At 43.8% G+C, this 22,598-nt stretch overlaps 1 protein-coding gene and 2 non-coding genes across 12 annotated transcripts in view; all 3 read right to left on the bottom strand.

Annotated features, from left to right (window-relative positions):
* LOC126336919 (protein split ends-like) overlaps positions 1–22,598 on the bottom strand; it is a 347,320-nt gene that overhangs the window by 149,407 nt on the left and 175,315 nt on the right. For all 10 annotated transcript variants that reach the window (XM_050001069.1, XM_050001061.1, XM_050001065.1 and 7 more), the window contains exon 2: positions 18,023–18,241. In XM_050001069.1, coding sequence (XP_049857026.1) covers positions 18,023–18,241 — 219 coding nt within the window. The remainder of the gene's footprint in view (positions 1–18,022; positions 18,242–22,598) is intronic.
* On the bottom strand, positions 3,197–3,271 carry Trnap-cgg (transfer RNA proline (anticodon CGG)). Its single transcript has one exon. It is a non-coding gene; the product is annotated as a tRNA-Pro (tRNA).
* Trnat-ugu (transfer RNA threonine (anticodon UGU)) lies at positions 4,629–4,703 on the bottom strand. Its single transcript has one exon. It is a non-coding gene; the product is annotated as a tRNA-Thr (tRNA).

Raw genomic sequence — 22,598 nt, 5'->3', positions numbered from 1 at the left:
TTCGGCCGAGGTAATGTAACAGAGCCCCGGGTGAATCCACAGGAATGGGAGGAGGAGGTCTAATGGGGCTGCAATCCATCCTCCTCCCCCTGGACTCGCCCATGACTGTTGAAGAAGGTAAAGGGACCAACCCAACATTCAGGTGACTTAAGCTTGTTATAAAATGGATATGGACCCGCTTCCTCCATAATACCGGGCCAGTCCTACATTAAATCACCTTTCTGGGTGGAAAACCGAACGTGTGAGCGGCTCCTGTAGATGTCTGCACATGCTACCAAGGAAAAAACAACAAAACAAGGAAGTGTAGCTACTGGTCGGATGATCAGCAATAATGCATGAACTACGCGCACTGTCGTGCATTCGGTTCTCGTTTACTGAGAACAATGGGTCGATTACGATATTATCGTGACACATATCTTGATTTTTATTAATTCTTGTTCATTACATTCTAAGCTTATCAGGTACCAATAATCAATTCCACAAACCATATGGTATTTCTCGTTGCTACCATACATCCTCTATGTTTCTCTCGCCTTAGCGATGGTGAAGAGAGAGAGAGAGAGAGAGAGAGAGAGAGAGAGAGCGAGAGAGCGTACACGTCACTGCTCTGCCCCCCCCCCCCCCCTGGAGGAGGCCAAACGTTTTTAAAAGGCGCAGATGCCGGCGTGGGCTGCTGCGACACGTGACCGCGTACATGTGGCAACAGCGCGCACACCAGACATCCTTGGGAAGAGTAAAAAAGTTTATCGCAGCAAACAACCTTCGGACTTACGGCACATGTGAGCCTGTTTACCGCAGTACGCGACTGCGCAGCCACAGCGTGCAACGAAAAGCAATGATCTCTCTAGGGACGTGCTTACAACCAACCAGCCGCATTTGTATCACATTGTGCATTCACTAACTTTTCAAACCAATGAAAGTGCAATAGTCTTCGGTACAGAAGTTTACTAGGAAAGATCCTCTCCGAGTGCATCACCTACCTTTCTATACTTGGAACAACTCAACTAGCCCATTTTTTTACGGAAGAATACCATCGACGGTGCAACTTTGTATTTTTTCACATGATTTTCAAAGGTAAAAGATTAAGTGCAAAGGGCAAACAGGATCTCTAAAACATCGCCATAATCTTTAGGTTTCCACTATTCAATGTGTCGAATTATGTTTTCTTCTTTTTGTGTCTGCTCATCAGGGGGCTATAAAAAAATAAATTGAATTGTAAGCATACACGCACAGAAGAGTGAGCTTCAACAGTCAGGTGAATGCTTTGACAAGTAGGCTTACCAATGACGTGGCCTAATTTTCACGCACATAACTAAAGATACTACTGTGTCACACAAGCATTTAGTACAAAGATGAAGAAGTGACAGCCGAGTTAAACACTTTTTTTTAACAACTGTGTTTTATTCTGCGCTGAGAGCATAAGTCAATTAAATACGTTTTCTCAACTGAATCGCAGAAACGATCCAAAATGTGGTGATGGCTCGCAATCTGGTAATGTCTGTTACCAACGGATACGCGGAAGGTTAGTTGAGAACCAAAATTATGATCCGTTTCGAGAAAAAAAAAAAAAAAAATCTGAAAATATTTACCCACAAGCCACATTTCTTTTCCTAATGTATCGAAACCTACTGGCATCTGTCGGTAATCTACAGTTAATATACAAAATTTGTTACTTGTGTGTTTAGGGTCGATAATGAAAAGTCGCGAAATTTTGGTGGCACCAGAATGAACAAGCATAAATATAATGGAACCCTTACAACCTGGCAATGGTGAGAAAAGCATAACAACTAACACCATGTGAGTAGTCTGTAGTGAGACTACGTGATGCAGTATATGGGATACATACATTAATATAGGCGTTTTATTAGTAGTTTCAGATAGATGTTGTTAGCTATAAAACGAGGCGAAAACCGAAAGATACTGCGAGACCTAACGCATATAATCTTTGGGGAACCTGTGTACATTGCAAGGTGCGAAAAAATTGTTTCACCTAGCATTATCCCAAAACGCACGTAACTTTGCTGTTACAATGCATTCCAGTTCTGATTTTTGTGACGCAATGAGATTAAAGGGATGTAATGAAATAGTTGTAGGCGGCCGACAGGGTGTGTGAAATACTGCAAATAAAATGCCTGCAATACGTACAACGTCCCAGACGTCGCCAACGAACACAATGAGAACGAAGCCCTGTATGACTATGTACAGCTCCCGGTCAAGCACTGGCGTAGAACGGAAGCCAAGAAGTCGAGTCGCAACAGTTGAACGCTGTGGTGCAATCAGCAGCCGCGGAGAGAAAGCAGGAGCTCCTTGCTCGTGCCCACGCTCGCCAAGATGGCTGCCGGCACAGGCGCGCTGTGGTCAGGGCTGTCCAGCGCGGCACAGCCAGGGCTATCCAGCGCACAGACGAACACGTCACATAGCATCAGAAGGATCAAGGACCGCAAACTAACTGCTGCCGTGTTGCCAACTTAAGTGCCACTGACGACATGACGAAAGCTCGATATGTCGCACCTTTCATTCCCACCACCACATTATCCGTGGCGCCACGTATCTTACCGGTTGCACAAACTTAGGCAGCAACTGTACGTGGCGCTCATGCTAGTCAAAAATATACGTGACTGTCTGGTAAATTCCCACTGCGCTGTAACGAAAGCTTCCACGAGGTCGCCGGGTGACGTACGAGAAACTGCATATGGTATGTTGTACTGAGCGATAATATACCCAAGAAAACATGCTCTGCAAACTGGAAGACTGCCGTAAACTGTACGTGAACCTATCACCGCAAACAAGAGTATCTCGATGTCGAACACACGCAAATACCGGCAAGTGCAATGTATAAGCTGCAAGCTCATATGGAAAAACATAAAAACGTTAACTTAATCCCGCGTGTCTATAAAATGCCTGCAGTACGTACAACGTCCCAGACGTCGCAAACGAACACAATGAGAACGAAGAAGCCCTGTATGACTATATACATCTCCCGGTCAAGCACTGGCGTGTCTATAGTAAATTCTAGAAACGCCAAAAGCGGTCTGTCAGTTGAGTGACGCGGTCATCTCTCTGTGTATTATTTCATTTTCGATATTACAGCATAACGAATAGTGAGTTTGTGGTAAACCACAGTTCTCTTGATTTAGATTTTCACTTTGCAGCGGAGTTTGCGCTGATATGAAACTTCCTGGCAGATCAAAACTATGTGCCGGACCGAGACTCGAACTCGGGACCTCTGCCTTCCGCGGGCAAGTGCTCTACCAACTGAGCTACCCAAGCAAGACTCAATGCCCCGTCCTCACAGCAAAGGTCCCGAGTTCGGGTCTCGGTCGGGCACACAGTTTTGATCTCCCAGAAAATTTCACAGTGCTCTTGTTGATCCCTGACAGTCTATTAATATGCACACTGTTTTTCTAGAATACCGGATTTGTGAACCATTTCACAAGTATCAGGCGGACAATGCTACGGTTGCACGTACGAACCCTAGCGCTCATCAAATATGAAAGATGGTTTTATCACAGTATACTAACAGAATAAGTTAAAAACACGTGAAACTGCTATATTGCTGATATTTGATTATGGACATGGTCAAAGGCATAATTCTCTGTCTAACTTTTCGTCTTCCACTGCTGGAGACTTCATTAGAGGCTCTAACGGCTCAGAAAGCTGTCAGACACAAAACAAGCTAAGCAAGCCGCACTGTTTATACGTACTCCTGCAACGGTCGCTTCCTGACGTCATCAGACCGCTGTCTAAGATCACGATGTCGCGGCTATATATGCCACGGAGATTGTAATGGAAAAGAGTTGCCGCTGCTTGTTTTATACGGCACTAAAGGCTCAACTTGTCTAACTCCAAACCTTCACTTCTGTTGAAATAGTTTCTTGCGCTTTTGTATTTCTATGGTCTATCCGTATATCTTAGCACTGTAATTATTAGATCTTGCTAAGAGGAACGAATTTGGTAGCTTCCCGTTCCTAGTGCGTCATCTGCTATTGCTGATTTAACCTTCTTGGCCAAGCGACAATTAAGGCGTCTGAGTGATTGTGTGGGCCACGCGAATGAGTGAGTGCATGAGTGCCATTTTATAGAATTTCTCCTGACTATGCGATAACATTTGCGTAGTTTTATCCACATTCGTTTCTTTTAATATGCGTTAGAGCGCTGATAACCTCGCCGTTGAGCGCCAATAAGCTACACACACACACACACACACACACACACACACAGAGAGAGAGAGAGAGAGAGAGAGAGAGAGAGAGAGAGAGAGAGAGAGAGAGAGAGAGAGAGAGATGACAACAGCACTTGTTGTTCCATGAGGGGGGTGTTGATGCTTGTTTTTTTAGTTCCTATGTACATTTGGCAGTGAGTGCAGGGGGATCTTATATACTCCCGCTGTGGCAGGCCGCGAGCGTAGGCCCTTTGCACTGTTCAAATATACACTTTTCTGGTTATGTTAAACACTTTATTAATACCGTGTTTTCTGCATAATTTCCTGCGGCGATTCGTGATAGCTTTTACAAATGGAAGGAAAACTTTCCTTTTACTTTATTCTTTTTCATTAAAAGATCTAGACCTTTTACAATGTAGTGCCGTATTTATCTCTTTGTCAGAGAAGCTGTTTCTTCTAAAATGTGTGCCCCAACCGGGACTCGAACCCGGGATCTCCTGCTTACATGGCAGACGCTCTATCCATCTGAGCCATCGAGGGCACAGAGGACAGTGCGACTGCAGGGACTATCTCGCACACGCCTCCCGCGAGACCCACATTCTCACCTTATATGTCCACACACTACATTCGTAGTGTCCCTCCCGAACATACTCATTACTCGTGGAAGACATTCTTGCCAAGTCCCGCAAGAGTTCGGGTAATATGTGTGCATCCGCATAGAAGAAGGTCATGGCCGAAATTGCCAGAACTATATAATTATGTTGGGTAGGGACACTACGAACTAGTCCCTGCAGTCGCACTGTCCTCTGGATAGAGCGTCTGCCATGTAAGCAGGAGATCCCGGGTTCGAGTCCCGATCGCGGCACACATTTTCACCTGTCCCCGTTGATATATATAACACCCGTCGGCAGCTGAAGGTATTAATACATAATTCTAATTCCATTAATAATAACCGCAGTCTATTTGCAGACAACTGTTTCAAAGAAGCATAAATATTCAGTCAGATCTTGATAAGATTTCAAACTGGTGCAAACATAGGCAACTTTATTTAAATGCCCAGAAACTCAAAATTGTGCACTTCACAAACGAAAAAAGCGTAGTATTCTATGACTATAATATCCATGGTCACTGTTGGAATCGGCAAACTCGTACAAATACCTATGTGTAACACTTTGTAGAAATATGAAAAGAAATGATCTCGTAGACTCAGTCACGGGTAAATCAAGTTTACTGGTAGAATTCTGGGGAAGAACAACCAGTCTACAAAGGAGGTTCTAGAATTTGCTCAAATGTGTGGGTCCCGTACCAAATAGAACTACCGGGGGATACTGGACACACACAGAGAAGGGTAGCACGACGAATGGGCACTGGTTTGATCCGTGGGAAAGTGGCACGGAGATACTGAAGGAACTGAACTGGCAGACTCGTGTAGACAGATGTAAACTGTCTCGAGAACGTCTATCAACAAAGTTTCAAGAACCGGCTTTAAATGGTGGCTCTAAGAATATACTAAAACCGCCTACATGTCGCTCACATAAGAACAGAATAATTACTACACTCACAGAGGCGTACGAACAATCATTCTCCCCGTGCTCCATACGCGAATGGAAAGGGAAGGAACCCTAACAACTGGTATAACAGGACGCACCCTCTGCCAAGCACCTGACGGTGCTTTGCAGAGTACAGATGCAGCTGTACACTGTAAGGTGTATGACACATTGCGTGGTCCTGCTCCTGATGCCGCCGTGCCGAGGGAAAACAAATGCATGTAGGGGTCGGCGTCGACCCCAAGGATTGATGCATAATTCTGATGATCCACTGTGCCTCCGGACTGACGACATCACCCAGGGAGAGCCACGAGAAATGTCTCAGACCCCCAACGCTCCGTCCTCCGGCCGGTACACTACCGACGATTGTTGCAGAGCGTTAGTTTTCTTGCGTTTCACTCCTGTGGAGCATAAACAAAACTTGATTCATCTGAAAAGGCCACCTGTAGCCACTCAATGGGCATCCAGCTGCGGTACTGGCGTGCAAATTACAGCCTTCGTTGCCGATGAACAGTAATCAGCATGTAGGCAGCAACGTTCGCTGAACGATCGTTGAAGAGACACTGTTGGTATTCCCTTGGTTCATCTGGCCGGGTAATTGCATAAGAGTTGCACGTGTATTCGCCAATACACACGTCCGCGGCCGTCGTTCACCCTTGCCATCTATGGCTCGTGGTGTGCCACAGTTGCCTCACCGCCGGGTTTGGAGAACGCCATTTTGCCGTGGGCGGTATATCCTAAACACAGCGGCACGCTATCAGTTTACAACTGCACTGTTTCCCGCGCTCCGCACACATACCCTCCGCTGCTAGTGTTACCTACCGTCTGTGAGTGGTTATAGCACGCTGGCGTCGAAGATGGGCGGCGGTCACATAAATGTGACTGGACCGTGTGTTAGAAATGCTGAGAAAGATATATCTCACAACCAGTTTCATACTACGAACACTTTAATATTACATTTGTGATTTAAAAACTACCAATTATATGTTAGTTACCTGTCTATTCAGTTGTACTTTGAGAAGTTTCTATGTAATGTATTCAAAATGTATTCAAGTGCGTGTAATTGGGTACATAAATTGGTTTTGCTAGTTAGTGCCTCAGTGTTTTAATAGGCCCCTTTGTCTTTCATTTTCAAACAGTTCGCTACCGGTTGAGTCAGCTCTGGTTGAAAAATCCTTTTTACAAAATAATTTGTTCTTCCAATGTCTCATGCAGTGCATATTCCTATACGAAGCCGAATGCTGAACGCACTTTGACACAAAGAGCACCAAACGTCCATGACTAATGATCCTCTACTTCTTGTTATCTTCTATACATAACTCAAGAAAAAAGTACAGAATTTTTAACTTCACCTTAACCTCATATCCAAGACTTTGGAAATAAAAATTAAATCAAGACTTAGTTCTGTAAGCAACTTTGCAATAGAACCGAGCCCGGTGCGTTTGGAAAAGGGAATTGAAAAGCAAAGCAGTAAGAAGAGATACGAACAAGTAAATGTAAAAATTCAGTTATCAGCAAAGGAGACTCCGTTAAAGGCATTCGTGTGACCTATTCTGACGAATTGTAACAGGCTGCTTTCGTCAGGCCAAGACTGGTACCGCGAGATGAAAGCGACTTACGTGAACGTTACATATTCTAAAATCATTCTGCCTCCTTCCATCGTGTATCTCGAGCTAGAGTCAAACGATTTATGCAAGCTAACGGATCGTATCCGTATGGTGCATGAAGAGAATAGTACACAATGGGTTAAGTACCCTATGGCACTAACTACACAGTACATCGCGAGGTATCTACGTAACTATGAATTTGTTATAAGAACACAATCTCTAGCAGGTAAGGGGTTTCATTTCCGGGTTGTATACATTAGCGTCTAGGATAGTACGAATTAACGTCATTAAGTCACGTACCATACATTAAAGTAGAAAAATTCCATCTATATAGAAAAAAAATCTTAATATCAATGAGGTTGCAGCACAAATACGATTCATTAACTCTGATCTGGTTTTTATAATACGTATCGTTTCTTCAGTGCCACATATAGATACATAATCTTGTTAACTAAGCATCACTTATCTATAAAAAACAAATATCCAAGAAATAGAAGCTACAGGCTTTAATGGTGCCTTTTTTTTTATCGTCATGACAAGTATCATCGATAACGAATCAACATTACCAAGAAAATACAGAGGTTGGCGAAAAATATGAAAACGGCAAGAGAAACACAAGCTGTAACATAAATGCATATGCTGGCCAAGAGAGCACGTTGCGCTTTTCCATTAACGGCAACTATGCAATCACTTCAACATGTTGCAAGTGTCAGTCGTGGTCAGAAGGGCGTTCTGTGTAGTTAAGAGAGCATTATGTCGGGGCTGAGTGCATTCAGGTTCCATATTATTAAGTTCATACCGCATACAAGAAAACCGGAAAATCATCATCCCCAAAGTGACAATGTGGACGAAAGTGATAGAGACGGAAGGTCAAATAGCAAGATTGTGCTGAAAACTAAAGACGGCAGCTGTAGAAGTCACTGCAGAACTGAATGTCACACTGTTTACAACCCCTGGCAGAGTTTAATTTCCAAGACCAAAACCTCAAGAATTACGTGATCATTTTGGTTGATCAGGTCCATCTCACTGTACAATATCTGTTTCCCAATGGTGATTTGTTGTTACAAGACAACAGGACCCCTGTTCAAACTGATGGAATCTTCTACGACTGGTTTTGTGAGCACGAAAATGAATCTCTCACCAGGCACTAATATTGTTGAGCCTTTGCGGTCTACTTTGGAGAGAAGACTGTGTGATCGCTATCCACCTCCATCAACGTTGCCTAAACTTGCCCATATTTTACCGGAAGAATGGTATCAGATTCCCCTGAATAACTATATCTATCCATTCCGAATTGTCTTGAATGCCAACAGGTCTTCTACACCGTATTACGCATGGTAATTCGTTGTGCTTGCTGCGTTTCCACATTTTTATCCACCCAAAGTATATCTGAGTGTTGCCTATCAAAATGTTGACAGACCTAGCTTTCACTCCACATCTACATCCACTCTGCAAAACACTGTTAAGTGCGTGGCAGAGGGTATTTTTCATTTTACCACGTATTAACAATTTCTTCCCGATCCATTCGCTTATGGAGCAACGGAAGAATGACTGCTTAAATGCTTCCAAGCGCCAGCAATTAGTCCAAACTTCTCATCGCGTCACGACGGGAGCGATACTTAGTAGTATATTCATTGATTTCTCGATACTGGTACTGGCAAATTTTTTATTTTGTCTTTCGGAGGGCAATTGCTCCCTAGCTTAAAGTGCCTGCCAGATCAGGTTGTTCAGCATTTTTGTTACACCCTCAAGCTGGTAAAAACACAGTGATAATGTTGTCTTTCTTGTATATTTCAGTAATCCCAGTTAGCTATACTTGACACAGTTCCCGCACGCCTGAGGCACATTCTACAATTTCCTTATTAGAAACACTCAATTATAAGCCCTGCAGTTTCAAAAATCTTCCACATTAAAACATCTTCCAAACCTCCAAAAACTGCATGACAGCCACTCACAACTGGTATTCATTCATTTACTTCCTCCAAAAAACACTATTCACTAACACAGAAAAAATCAAAATGACATCCTCTCAAAAAGGTTCAAATGTGTGTGAATTCCTAAGGGACCAAAATGCTGAGGTCATCGGTCCCTAGACTTACACACTACTTAAATTAACTTTTGCTAAGTACAACACACAAATCCATGCCCAAGGGAGGACTCGAACGTCCGGCGGGAAGGGGCGCGCAGTGACATGACGCCGCTAACCATGCGGCTTCTCTCAAAAGATTTGGTATAAATTACCTGCTGCTTAGAAGAGCCACCGGTAGCTTTCAAAAGCCTGTAATTTGGGAAGCATATACTTTGCCGATATTTTTACGAAATGGCGCGTTGGTAAAACTGTCGTTTATAACCATTTTCAAGAAGATTTGCTTTGTGTACTAACCGTCACTTCCATCAGGCAATCTCCGTTGCAGATTTATTAGTATCCTACCAATGAAACAAAGTCATCCACCTGCCTTACCAACGACTGAACGTACATGGTCATTCCTTTCCATATTCCCACAATTGACCCTTCAAGTATTTTTATGATGATATTACGGTCTCAATTAGTGCTAATTCAGTCAAAAATTCTGCATAGAACCGCTTAGGAACTCCATCGTGTTCTGCGGCAATTTTCCCAATACAAAAATAATTATACCAATCGATTATCGGATGATTAGTCTCTTCCTTTTACAACAGTATGATTCGGGAACTTACTCTCTAATGACCTTACATCCAGCGATGTGTCTGGTGGTCGACAAAAGGGTCCATGTACAAGTTTATGGCCACCTTCGATACTAGGATTTGTCCAAAAACTCCAGCATACAGCTCCGGTTTCTATCTCGAATGGTTTCAGCTTCTTACCTACCAAACGAATACACCACTTCCATTTCCCAGTGGTCTACCACTCCTTATGCAATTACAAGCTTCTCCAAAAATTTGACTGGTGTCAATTTTGCGTCTTTCCAACTTTCTGCACAGGGCACTACATATGGTTCCTTTTTTAAGAACACATCAAACTCTGAATATTGTGTTAACGGTTTCTGTGCGTTACTCAGGAGACTGCAGCGAATAGTTTCCGGTGAAGCTGTTCTTTCTGCTAGAGCTCTAAAAATTTTAAGTTTGATTTTTGTTCAAATATCACTTATTGCTTCTCTATTAACGGATAAGAAATACGTTGTTATATACTTGAGGCATCTGAAATGTGCTGTGCAGCGAAGGATGAAGATTCGATCAGTAAATCAGATAATTAATGAAGAGCTAGTGCAATTAATTAAGAGGTGCTGAATCGAACTGGTGAGGAATGACATTTAAGGCATGGGGCAGTTAAAAAATGGGGGGGGGGGTGAAATCGGCTGGTACGACATACTCTGGGGCATCATGGAATCGATTATTTGTTAATGGAGGAAGTGTAGGACTTCAAACAGGTGTAGTTTGTTGCAATTATGCAGAGACGAAGACAGTTGCACGGGATCGACTACCGTGCATAGCTGCAGCACATTAAGTCTTCCGACTGAAGTGTACAATAACAATATTAACAGCTTACCTCAATCAGAATAGCAAAGCGACTAACAGTCGTTGGCAACTAGATACAGAGGAGGCGACACTAAAAGTTTGCCGCGCGGTAGTAATAGCTGTTGGGTTCCCCACTGCAAACATGAACGTCCTTCCTTGTCGTGCATACGGTGTTCAAATGTGTGTGAAACCTTATGGAACTTAAATGATAAGATCACCAGTCCCTAAGCTTACACACTACTTAACCTAAATTAAGGACAAACACACACTCCCATGCCGGAGGGAGGACTCGAACCTCCGCCGGAACCAGCCGCACAGTCCAAGACTGCAGCGCCCTAGACCGCTCGGGATACTAAGTTCGACTAACGGAATCGTAACTGATTTATCGGTTTTCTCAACCCTTTCGCTACTATCTTTAGACTTTCTGTTGCAGAAATTAGGCGTGCACTGCGGGAAACAACAAAAACGAAACGCAACCGTGAGGTTACCACAGCTGGTGTGAGATAAAACAAGAATACTTGGAGATGGCACCGGGGACGACCAACGATATAACGACTGTTTACCTGCGCCCCCTGCCTGGGGAACAGGTGCAGCGCACAGGCGGCAGGGTTGTGGCGACCCGGAAGTGCGCGCATTTGGCCGCGGCGTTGCCACGTGGCGGCCGCCGCCCCAGCCCCACCCGCCGTCTCTCACAGGCTTCTCACCTTGCGCTAACCTTGAAATGTGCCACAGCGCACTTACGCGCCCAAAATAGTCCACACAGCGTTCCCATCGTGAGCCCACACGAAACACTGCGCCGCTCCCTGCCGGCCACTTTCGGGTAGCCCACTGTGCCAGCGACAACTAACATACTCCTCTAGCCACCAACTACAGAACTATTTCCTCAAAACGGCTTAACGCTCTTTTTAAAGCGGCATCACTTTTAAACCACCTTATAGCAAGTTGCGTAGTCTTCAAATAACTTACGGGAAAGCAGCTGGTCGTATCTTAGGACAGCCGCCATCAGCCATTTTGACAGGTCACAACCAGTCATTTTCGACACACACATACACACACACACACACACACACACACACACACACACACACACACAGCGCGCGTAAACATTTGCGTCACCATACAACAAAAGATGACCGACGTCTGAAGGTATAGATGGTGAAAATTACTAATGGGTAGCATTAACACTCTATGTTGTTCATCACGGGACACAGCACAGTTCCACACAGAATTTTTAAGAGAGATGGAGAATTTTTCTTAAATTCTGCGTGGCTTTCCTTTGTCAAAAGACAGAGGGACAGAGAGAACGTTAACTAGCCTGCTGAGTTTAGAATTCGCTACTACCGATAACTTCTGACGTCTGTCGTATTTAGTTACGAGGTGCTATAATGTTTACAGAGTTTGTGTGTGTGTGTGTGTGTGTGTGTGTGTGTGTGTGTGTGTGTGTATGTGTGTGTGTGTGTGTGCACGCGGATATGCACAACAAGATTTTAAATTCTCTTACACAGCGCCTGCTTGCTGTATTTGTGCCTTGGAAATGGCATGTGTGCACCTGTCAAAATATGTTGTCGAAGACGTCACACGGTTGATTTCCCGCATGTTATTCGAACATTCATAGACAGATCGTACAATCCAAGTTAAAGTTATGTACTGTAGCGGGATCGGAAGTCACGGAAACCTACTTTTTGAAGTTGTAACTCCTCTCCTACCGACTGAAACCTTCATCATGCTTTTGGCTTCTCTCCACTTCCGCACTATGCTCGTAGGCTTACAGCCTCGGAAGGAATAGCTGGAGGGGAAGGAATGGCTGGAGGGTAAGTTCCATAGCCATGACGGCTTATATGCAAAGTTAGTTGTACATCACATTAGAACTGTCAGGGGCTCGAGCCAAGACAACAGCGTTTTCACTACAACAGATTCTCTATGTATTTCATACCATTTACATCGCTGATGCTGTGATTAAGCAACGCTGTCCTCCAATTATATTCTCCCGCTATAACTAGTCTGGCAACATCATGGCGGAGCTTCCAGAATTTAGAGTAAAAAATAAAAAGGGTGGCAGTATGAATTCACTGCACTGTCAACCAGAGAGGTTTGAGTGGCTCCAATGGAAGCTCTTTCCACGAAATGCAGGTGCTTGCACTAGGGCATTAGATATGGCGCGTAGTTTTAAGTAGAAAAATAAACAAACACAGTAAAATGCAACGCCAGGAGTAATAGTAGAACCAATGCAGTTTTTTTAGTCAATGATCACGAAATTTTATAATTGCTATTCCGGTTTCGACGTCTAGACATTATCAATAGTCCATTGAATATTGCTTCATCGACTTATGGCCTATTGAAAATGAGTGAACAGCTGAAGCTGGTATAGCCACTAATAAACTTTCTGAGCACTAAATGAAATAAACTTTATATTGAAAAGTAATATGATCACTGACGCTCTCAGGCAATAACATTAATTACAAATCTGAAACAATAGTAAGACTTGATTGGCGACTCCATGGAGTGTCCTGTGCACCACGACCAGATAATGGATATACTTAGAAGGAGAGACAGCGTTGGTAGTATTTTTTGTTTTATTAACCGCAAAATCGATTTTCGGGCACTTAGTGACCATCCTCAGTGCTGTAATATACAATTTAAATTGGTTGGCACTGGTGTCAACAAGCTTAGAACGATCACAAACATGCCGCTGATACAGAAAAAACACTGTTACTATAGTACGCAGATTTTAGTGTTATCTTTTCCATTTATTTCAATCGCTCGATTCACCAGAATAGCTACTATGGCTAACACGCAACAAAATATTAATTACGTAACTTTTACATGTGGCTCGGTGCCTCAATTATTAAGTGCCCGGTCAATCATTGGATTTTTATCTGTCACTTATCACTTCTTTCTTTGTTGATGTTAAAAATGCCGAGGTTCCTCATTGTCCGGAATCCACATTAATCTCCCCCAATAACTGGCTGGTAAACCAATCCAAAGGTCGAAGAAAGGCTACGGAATACCACTTCCACCTGACCATGCCTAGTACGGCACTGTGTTCAAAGCAATCTTCGGACTGATGACGCTTTTAATTTTACTCTAGTCTAAATTTTATAACTAACGCACGTATTGTCTATCAATCAGAACAGTATCAACACTGGGTGAACATCGCTGCAGATATCAGAGGCTCAATACGGTCTGATTCCCATAAATCTTGGAACATAAACATTTGTCTGATTTGCTTTGAGGCCACCACTACGCAATTTCTATTTCGCATATACAAATACAATGCCTGTCATATTATGAGTGATGTGTGTCTTATTTAATGTCTACATATGTCAAATACAATAATTTTTAAAACTGCAGGTACGTTGGAAAATACCAACAAGCTAGCATAAAGTTAGTTTCCACATCGACATGGTTGCTGACACTCTGCTTGCGGCCTAGTCAATCGTTTACTTGATCGTCCGCCGTAACCACGGTCACTTTTTAAGGTCTGTTGAATGAGAGTTGGCAACACTGTTGGGTTGGTTAAAGTTGTTGTCAGAGTTCTTCCACTCGGCAAATCATTATTGCCATAATATGCTGCAGTTCGTCGTACCATCGCCAATGGAGTCGAGGCGAACGTCCTGGGGCCGTCCACCTGCAGTGTGAACCAATCTACCAGAGCACACCGGCACAGGCGGCAGGGGGCATGCACAGCGACGCCGATACAGGCGCAGCTCACACAACAGAGAATGAGGAAATCCACACTGACCTTGCGATGAGACGCTGGCCACGCGGTGGGCGTCCGTGGCGATTACCTGCCAAACACTCGCGATACTTTCGGCACCGCCGGGTCCTCCGCGCTGAAAGCCGCACGACCGCTCCTGCAGACTCGACCGGCTCTGCAGCTCACGGCGACGGAGCATTTCCACGAGCGCACACCGCGGAGCAGCACTGCGCGATAATCCTCGACACCTGAACACGCAGTCCACACTTCCACAGCCGTTTCCACTAGATGCACACGAAGACGTGTTCACTGTGACGGTTTGGTTTCCATGTTGCAGACTGTCACACAGGAGATGAGTGCGCTTCCATCGGGCACGATGCCTACATCCGTTGCGGCAACACTACACTCAATTCTCACAAACACAACACACAAACAGCTTGTCGCTTCACTGTGGAGCTGGACGCTGGCACGACGAGCCGACGACACTTTGCACAGGGAGATGGATAGTGGCACACGCATACACGTACGACACTATACTGGCGGCTTCTTCCTCTTCTTATCTGGCTCATGTATAGAACACGACACAGAGTCTACCAATCTCGAAAATTCTCCTCGAAAAAAACTAATGGGCGACGCTGAAGTTTTGATCCAAACATTGACTGACACAGAAATAAATTTTATCTCAAACGAAGATGTTGCAAGACGACAACACACGCTCTAACAGCACACCAAAAGGGGCAGATACGTGAGTGGGGTCACTGCACTTAAGAGTGACCCACAGGGTTCTGAACTATCTCAATATGTACGCATTTAGCGACAAATACGCTACGACTACAACACAATGAGGAAGTACCACCAATTTGCAGCGGAAAGCTGGTATCTAACATCCTGGATTTGCATGTGATGAGAGAAAGGAGGGGGGGGGGGGGGGATCTGGGGGAGGAGAATATACAATTAATTACACCCAACTAGTAGTATTGTCAGTCACCTCGATAAGAGAACAAGCCTAACTGAAGCTGTCATCACTGAGAGACATTAGCCCAGAAAGAAATTAATGCGACAATGCTTAATAGGACAGAAAAGGATGGGACACGTTTCTTCGATCTTCAGCAATTATCCCGCATGTACACGCGCTCGTCGGTCAGAATCTTCGGCCATAAAGCAGTATGGTACAATTTTCGGTAATTTTAATTCAGTTCACAGATATTTAGTAACTTGCTCAACACGACTATAATAGTGCAATGAAGTGGAAAATCCTACGAAAGGTGTGTCCACGTGACACGTTTCAGCAACACGCAGCCTTTCACCGGTTTGCTGCATGACATGCTCTACATTAGTTTGTCAAGAAAACATGAACAGTAAAAGCTCACGATATCTTTTAAAATGAAAGAGAAAACATACGCATTCGTAAATACGGTGTACACTGCTAAACGGAACAAGGTAAAATTAGACGTTGCTTTTTTGCTTGAGAGTCACTACACACTTTTAAAACCTAATTCGTAACAAAACATATCGTTTGGCAGCTTCATATATTGCAGATCACAGTTTTTCACCAGATTTGCAAGTCATATGAACGCTCTTATTACGAAAACAAAAGTTGTAAGCGATTTATTTTTGTCAATGTGCCATTCATTTTTGTAAATGATGCCACATTCGCTTTTAGCTGTAAACATCTTATTGCGCTTTTGCAATGTCGGATTACGTGTCAGAGTAGCTATCAATGACATGAGTAGGTTTATTTACACGTAGACTGAAGTCAGCCATCGTTGTTCTCTCTGGCCTACGCTGACTTCAACCAACCTGTAAATAAAAAAAATTATTCTGGTCATTGATAACAACCATTACCTCCAAGAGTGGCACAGCTTTACAAGAACATTATTTTTAATATATTTCTACGCCGTAACATAACATAAAATCTTACGCTTGAGAATAGCACAAAAGCCTAATTAGAACAGCGTAATAAAATGTTTTTTGTAGTTAAAAGCGAGCCTGACATTTTTGTGAAATGATATTGAAGCTGTGGACCCGCATAACAAGACATCAATTCGTGTTTACGTAACTCTCATATATTTCAGCTACTCGCATTTCATAATTTTTAAAAGGCGACAGAATGTAGACTACGTACTGGCGTTACTTGTGTACACTTTTTCGGATGCGTATGTATTTTCTTTCAGTTCACATTCCCATGGCCGCCACATAACCTAAATGAACACGGCTTGGTCGCTGTGATGACAATATTCAAAGCGGAGGGTCTAGGATTGGGTACTCGATCCATAGTTAGTATCAGGATTTTCGTTTTTCGTAACATTATTTCACTTCTATACTGTGCTTGTGAAATAATTTAAGGCACTTAATGATCTGATTACAACATTAAACAGTAAGATCCCTTGGGTGCTCTAGCTAATAGCTCGGAGGAAGAAAAGTACACACAACGTACAACAGCCCAAGTAAATCACTGTAAGTGCTCAAACCAACCTTCGATTATGCGTCAGCTTTTCTTTGACGTACATGGTGCATGTGTATTCGAGCAGTCGTCGACGGAGGAAGGCAACGGGATGCGTATTATGACCATCCCACAACAGTCGTTAACCAACTGTATGCGTCCTTTTGTAAATGTAGGAGTGTACTGCGCGGGGTAGACGTGTTGTAATTATCACCTAAAAAGTTACGTATTGTATTTTTTGTTCATTTGTTAGTAGGAAATATATGTGCAGTCGTGCTACACACTAATCCCCGTGAAACAGTATTTTACCACGCCGCAAGACCAACCAAAAGTAAGTGGTGTCGTAGTCCTTTGATTATGCTGAGTAATTCGTTTTCGGCAGCAGCGCATAAGTCACAGGTTAATCGAGATCAATTCTTTAGCTACCTAGATTGACCTGACACAACCGCAACACTTCCGCTGTTGCCGTAAACGAATTATTGTGCGATACTCCCATCCATCAACGGGAAGTGCAAATTTTGTTTTGTTTACTCTAGCGACGTGCTACTGTATTATGACGCGGGGATTTCAGTGTATACCAACCACGACTGCAGACATGTACCCCCAAACAACAAAAACTCAAGTACGTAGCTTTACACTTTCGAGATGATAATTAAAGCTTCGTGGCTTTATAGTCCTGAGTTTTAAGAAGAAGCACTTAATGCTACACAAAACGGCGTTTCTGTATGCGGTCCTTCCATTCGAGTCGGCCGATCACTGCTACAACGTTGCCGTCCGGACAAAATACACATCTCTGAAACCGTCCAGCCATTCTTTGAAGTATAGTGGGCAATTTAAACGTGAAGAATAAATTTACCAGAGGAAAATACAGTTGTGCGTGACGTCTATTTCTTGTCAACTATGAGCTAGTGAAGGTGGCGGGACCTGCCGTGTTGTATCTGTGAACTGAATCAAACGGAAGAGCGCGTCAGAAGTGGAGGAGTGCAGCAGCGCGCGTACACACGGGACGCGGACGAAGCCAAGCGAGGGTGGGTAGCGGCAGTGAGAGAGAGGACAAGAGCAGCGACGCACCCGTGGGGGAAGCGCGGCGTGGAGTAGCCTCCGGGGATGGCAGCGGGCTCGTAGTACTCGGTGCTCAGGCACCGCTCGTCCAGCTTGTGCTCCATGTTGTGGGCCTTGGACGCCGACTTGATGTCCATGAAGGCGACGGTGGCGCACAGCCCGCTGGAACCCCCGCCGTCGTCGTCCTTGACGCGCGGCAGCAGTTTGACGCTCTGGACGCGCCCATAGCTGCAACACAAGCCACACTGTCAGGCGTATGTCGGAAAGAAGCGGAACATAACACAACAGAAAAATACAATATAGATTCCCGTGCATCTCCGCCATTTCGCCTGCAAGGTCAAACTCAGAACTAAAGCAAACACCATACACTTATCAGACGCAATTCCTCCTCTCACGTTGTTTTTGTAAACAATGAGGGCATACAATCCATCCAAAACGTGTTCTAAGCAAAAACTCTACCATATGCATTCCCAACAGTACACCTCCATATTTACAATCAGCTAGCATGAATTTGTGGTTTAGTTGTCAATTGCAAAAGTCCCCATGTTCAATCCTCTGTTCGTATACATTTTTCTAGTAACTTGCGCCTCTGGTGATGCTTTGAGAATACCGAAGACCGCCAATACCTTACTATAGCCATCTAGGAAAACCACCTCACGGACCGGCGAAGGGTACGGCGAAACTATATGTCTTGAACTCTAACGGGATTATACCTAATAAATCGATACGGCGTCCAAATCAACCTACTTGATAGAAGCTTTACCGTTCCCTAAGCACATAACATTGTTTCACGTGGAAAACCATATCTCGATTACGCTGAACTTATGAAGTCTACATTAAAAAAGCCGGTATACATTCACGCGTACTTGAATTACGAGATATACGACAGTCATGGGCAACATTTGCAAGGCGCGTATTTATCACATTTGGTCGCGGTGTCTGACGTACCAATAATACTCCGTCTCTCCCTGTCAGATAGGCAATAGACTTCGCGCTTTCCACCGAACCAAAACGTGTAGTGTGGCTACTTCGAACGACGCCGCCGCTAGCAACACACTATTGATTATTGGGGTCGCAGTCATCTATCGTGGTTATACAATTGATAAGAGTGGACATAGTGCTCCACATCGCTTGTCAATTCAAAGCTCAGCAACAACCGGAAAGCAGATGTAACATCCAAATTCACTATTTCTCTGTGGGGCACAGATACATCATGTATGTCTGTCACACAATGTCGGAGATTCTATAGCTGAATACGAGTGCATGATCAAGGTCACTGGTCGCTCAAAGCAAGCGGAAACGTCGCCTAGATTGTTGAGTCGTGATATACCAGAAGTAATACAGCTCCCTTGCCGTGGAGACACCGTTCAGGCCAGTAGCAGGGGTATTGTTCTTCCATGTGAATAAATGCGGCTCTTTCGATAATTTGTCATCCTCTCTCAATGTTGAACGAAACATTAACCCACTGTTCTACCATGTGACATCCGTCTGCGCTTACATCACTCTGCAGACGACCTGTACCTTCAGCAGGGCAGTGCACCACTTCTCATCGCATCTGAATTGTTCCAGAATGGTCTGAGAAACCCATCATGAACATAGGGATGCTTGTAGGGCCCTCAGGTCACCTGACCTTAATCCTACTGAAAACATCTACGGGCGCCGTGCAAGTAACGTGATCCAAGTAACGTGAGAACTTACGTTCCAGCTCTGAGCAATTTCCAAGCGTTGGTAGCGGCGATTGCGCTCTGGTAAGTTAAGAGGGCACCCAAATTTTATCAATGTCTCGTGGTAACCACGTCAAGATGCATCACTGAATTCATCCACACGCCAGTTGATCGGTGCGTCTTATTCAATTGCTCACGAGTATAAGAATTTGTACAGTGTCTATAGAGTTACAGCTTCTTGGAAGTTGAGTATAATCATGAGCAACGAAATAAATTGTAGCAATAATTTATCGATGAGTAAATACACGAATAATTTACAGCTAATTGATTAAGATGTACGAAAAACATAAACACCCACTTAAAGAGCTCTACCTACATAGTCTCAGTCTGCTAAGTGTTGACCTGTGTCTAATCTGAAGGAACAATACATCATTCGTACTTACTCCGCTTGTGTTGACTTCATTGCAAGATATCGGTGGAATCATCCCACAGATTAGTTAAATTTACACTTGGAGGACACGACATCTTACAGATATGTGCAGATGATACTGAAGGAACATGCATATTCCTATAACAAAAAGCGACCTCTTCCAGTAAAGGTGTGCTGGCCGTGAAGACCGAGCGGTTCTAAGCACCTCAGTCTGGAACCGCGCGAACGCTACGGCCGCAGGTACGAGTCCTGTCTCGGGCATGGGTGTGTGTGATGTCCTTAGGTTAGTTATGTTTAAGCAGTTCTAGGTTCTAGGGGACTGATGACCTCAGCTGTTAAGTCCCATAGTGGTTAGAACCATTTGAACCGTTTTTTGAACAAAAGCACATATGTAACATTTTGGTAACATTTACATTATAGTTTCTCAAAATATGGAAAGCAAAGAGCTTGCAGTAGAAGAGATGTGTTTCAAAGTAAGGAAACAGGGGCTCGTAACTCTTAAGGTATGCATTTTAGAACCCATGTTTACTGGACAGCTTTGCCTTGTTTTTGTCCATACTACACCTCTCAGCACTATGAAATATTTCTTTTTAACACCCTGTATGTACTGTCCGCGCAAACCAAGTTGACACTCGGTGCGGTGGTTTGTTGGAACGATCGTAAATGGGTCTTCCCCTTAGCTGCAGCGACTAATGTCAGGTTATTTTGCACGGATAGTACATAGCTTCAAGGGATCGTCGGCGTCTTCTTGATGGCAGACTCATACAAATTGAGGCTCCTGAAGACGCTGAACAGAGCTACATCGTGAATGGTGAGTGAAAAAGCTACAACTTTGTTTGCAGTCTGTGACCCGAAGAATTTATTTACAGAAAGGTGCAGGAACAACAACAACGACTCATTTGTTCGCGGAACATCCTCACATGCTTTGGCGGACTGATAGTGAGGACAAAGACCGTCATAGTCCGACGCAGCGGCCTTAACGTCGTTTGGAACAGTTCTTTGGCTGTTCGTAGAAAATTTATACGACCGCCGACATCGAGCTCATTAGATATCTACTAGGTCGAATTACACAAGGGCAGATGATGAACTCTGAAATATAACTGAACAGGAATCGTATTGGGAATCGTCTGGTGCCTTAAGGGGGGAACCACACATTATGGTGCTTGGAAGGGTGTTTCCATCTATGCCCTGCAGAATAATATGTGTGGTACTTGGCTCGCTTTGCAGTGGCTCTGGTATACGGGGAAACATCTGCCCACCTTTTTTATCTTGCACGCTGGTAATAGCCGACTATATTCTTCCGGTGGAAAACACTGTATGTCCTACCAAAGCTTAGTTGGTGGACGAGATACTACAAGGTAGGCGTATGTCTCGAAAGTTGTGACCAATCTTCAGGCTTGAAGCAATTAAACATGCCGTTTGGGATAAAATTCTAACCGGCTGCGGTGGCCATGCGGTACTAGGCGCTTCAGTCCGGAACCGCGCGACTGCTACGGTCGCAGGTTCGAATCCTGCCTCGGGCATGTATGTGTGTGATGTCATTATGTTAGTTATGTTTAAGTAGTTCTAAGTTCTAGGGGGCTGATGACCTCAGATGTTAAGTCCCATAGTGCTCAGAGCCATTTGAACCATAACATTCTACGTAAAAATATTTCGCAAGTCAGTGTACAGAACATGGCGAAGGGTCTTTCGTATTTATATTAGCGATTTTTTGTCGCATTACATTCGAGTTTTTAGCGAGGAATAAGTGACTGATTAGTACATGTATGCCCCTGTAAACGCCGACACTCTTACCTTATTTATACTTCCCCAAAGTCCCATCTACGATGTTGGCAGTAGAATGGTCACGAAGCCTTCTTCGAATAAGGGTCCTGTAACGTATCCAACGGGCTTTCGCTAGAACTACGTCACGTTCCTTCCAGTTATTCCCATTTAAGTTTTCTGAGCACCTCTGCTACACTTTCACATGAGTTATACCGTCCTCTTACGATTCTGAATTCGTTAGATGACACTTTTTATGCCTTCGTAGTAAGGGCTCCAACTGCTAGAGGAACACACTAGAATGGTCGTACTTGTGTCTTAAATGCCATTTCCTTTGTAGGTGCAATGCACTTTACCAGAGTGCTTCTATTAATTATTTCAATGCTGATTTACCTGTTGTTCACTTCATATCGATTTTCAGTATAGCTCCTTAAATATTTAACTAGGAAGACGTATTACAATTATATCAGCACTTTCCGTGACTGATCCATAGATTCTGATTCCTTTGTGAATTATCCTTCATGAAGTAATCGTTAATCCGTCACAATAGTGTTTGCCATTTGTGGTGCTCGCACACTGTACTTGAATTCATTTTAAAAGAATCAGTTTTTGGCTTGCTGGTACTACTGGCCATTTCCTAAATCATTTAATCAGAGTATGACTACAAAAAGTGGGAATAGGTGGCAAAAGTATATTTTGAAATGGAAAGACCCACAATGCATTTATTTGT

The sequence above is a fragment of the Schistocerca gregaria genome, chromosome 2 (assembly GCF_023897955.1).
Source record: "Schistocerca gregaria isolate iqSchGreg1 chromosome 2, iqSchGreg1.2, whole genome shotgun sequence".
Classification (NCBI taxonomy): Eukaryota; Metazoa; Arthropoda; class Insecta; order Orthoptera; family Acrididae; genus Schistocerca; species Schistocerca gregaria.
This window is presented reverse-complemented; position numbering and strand designations above follow the sequence as displayed.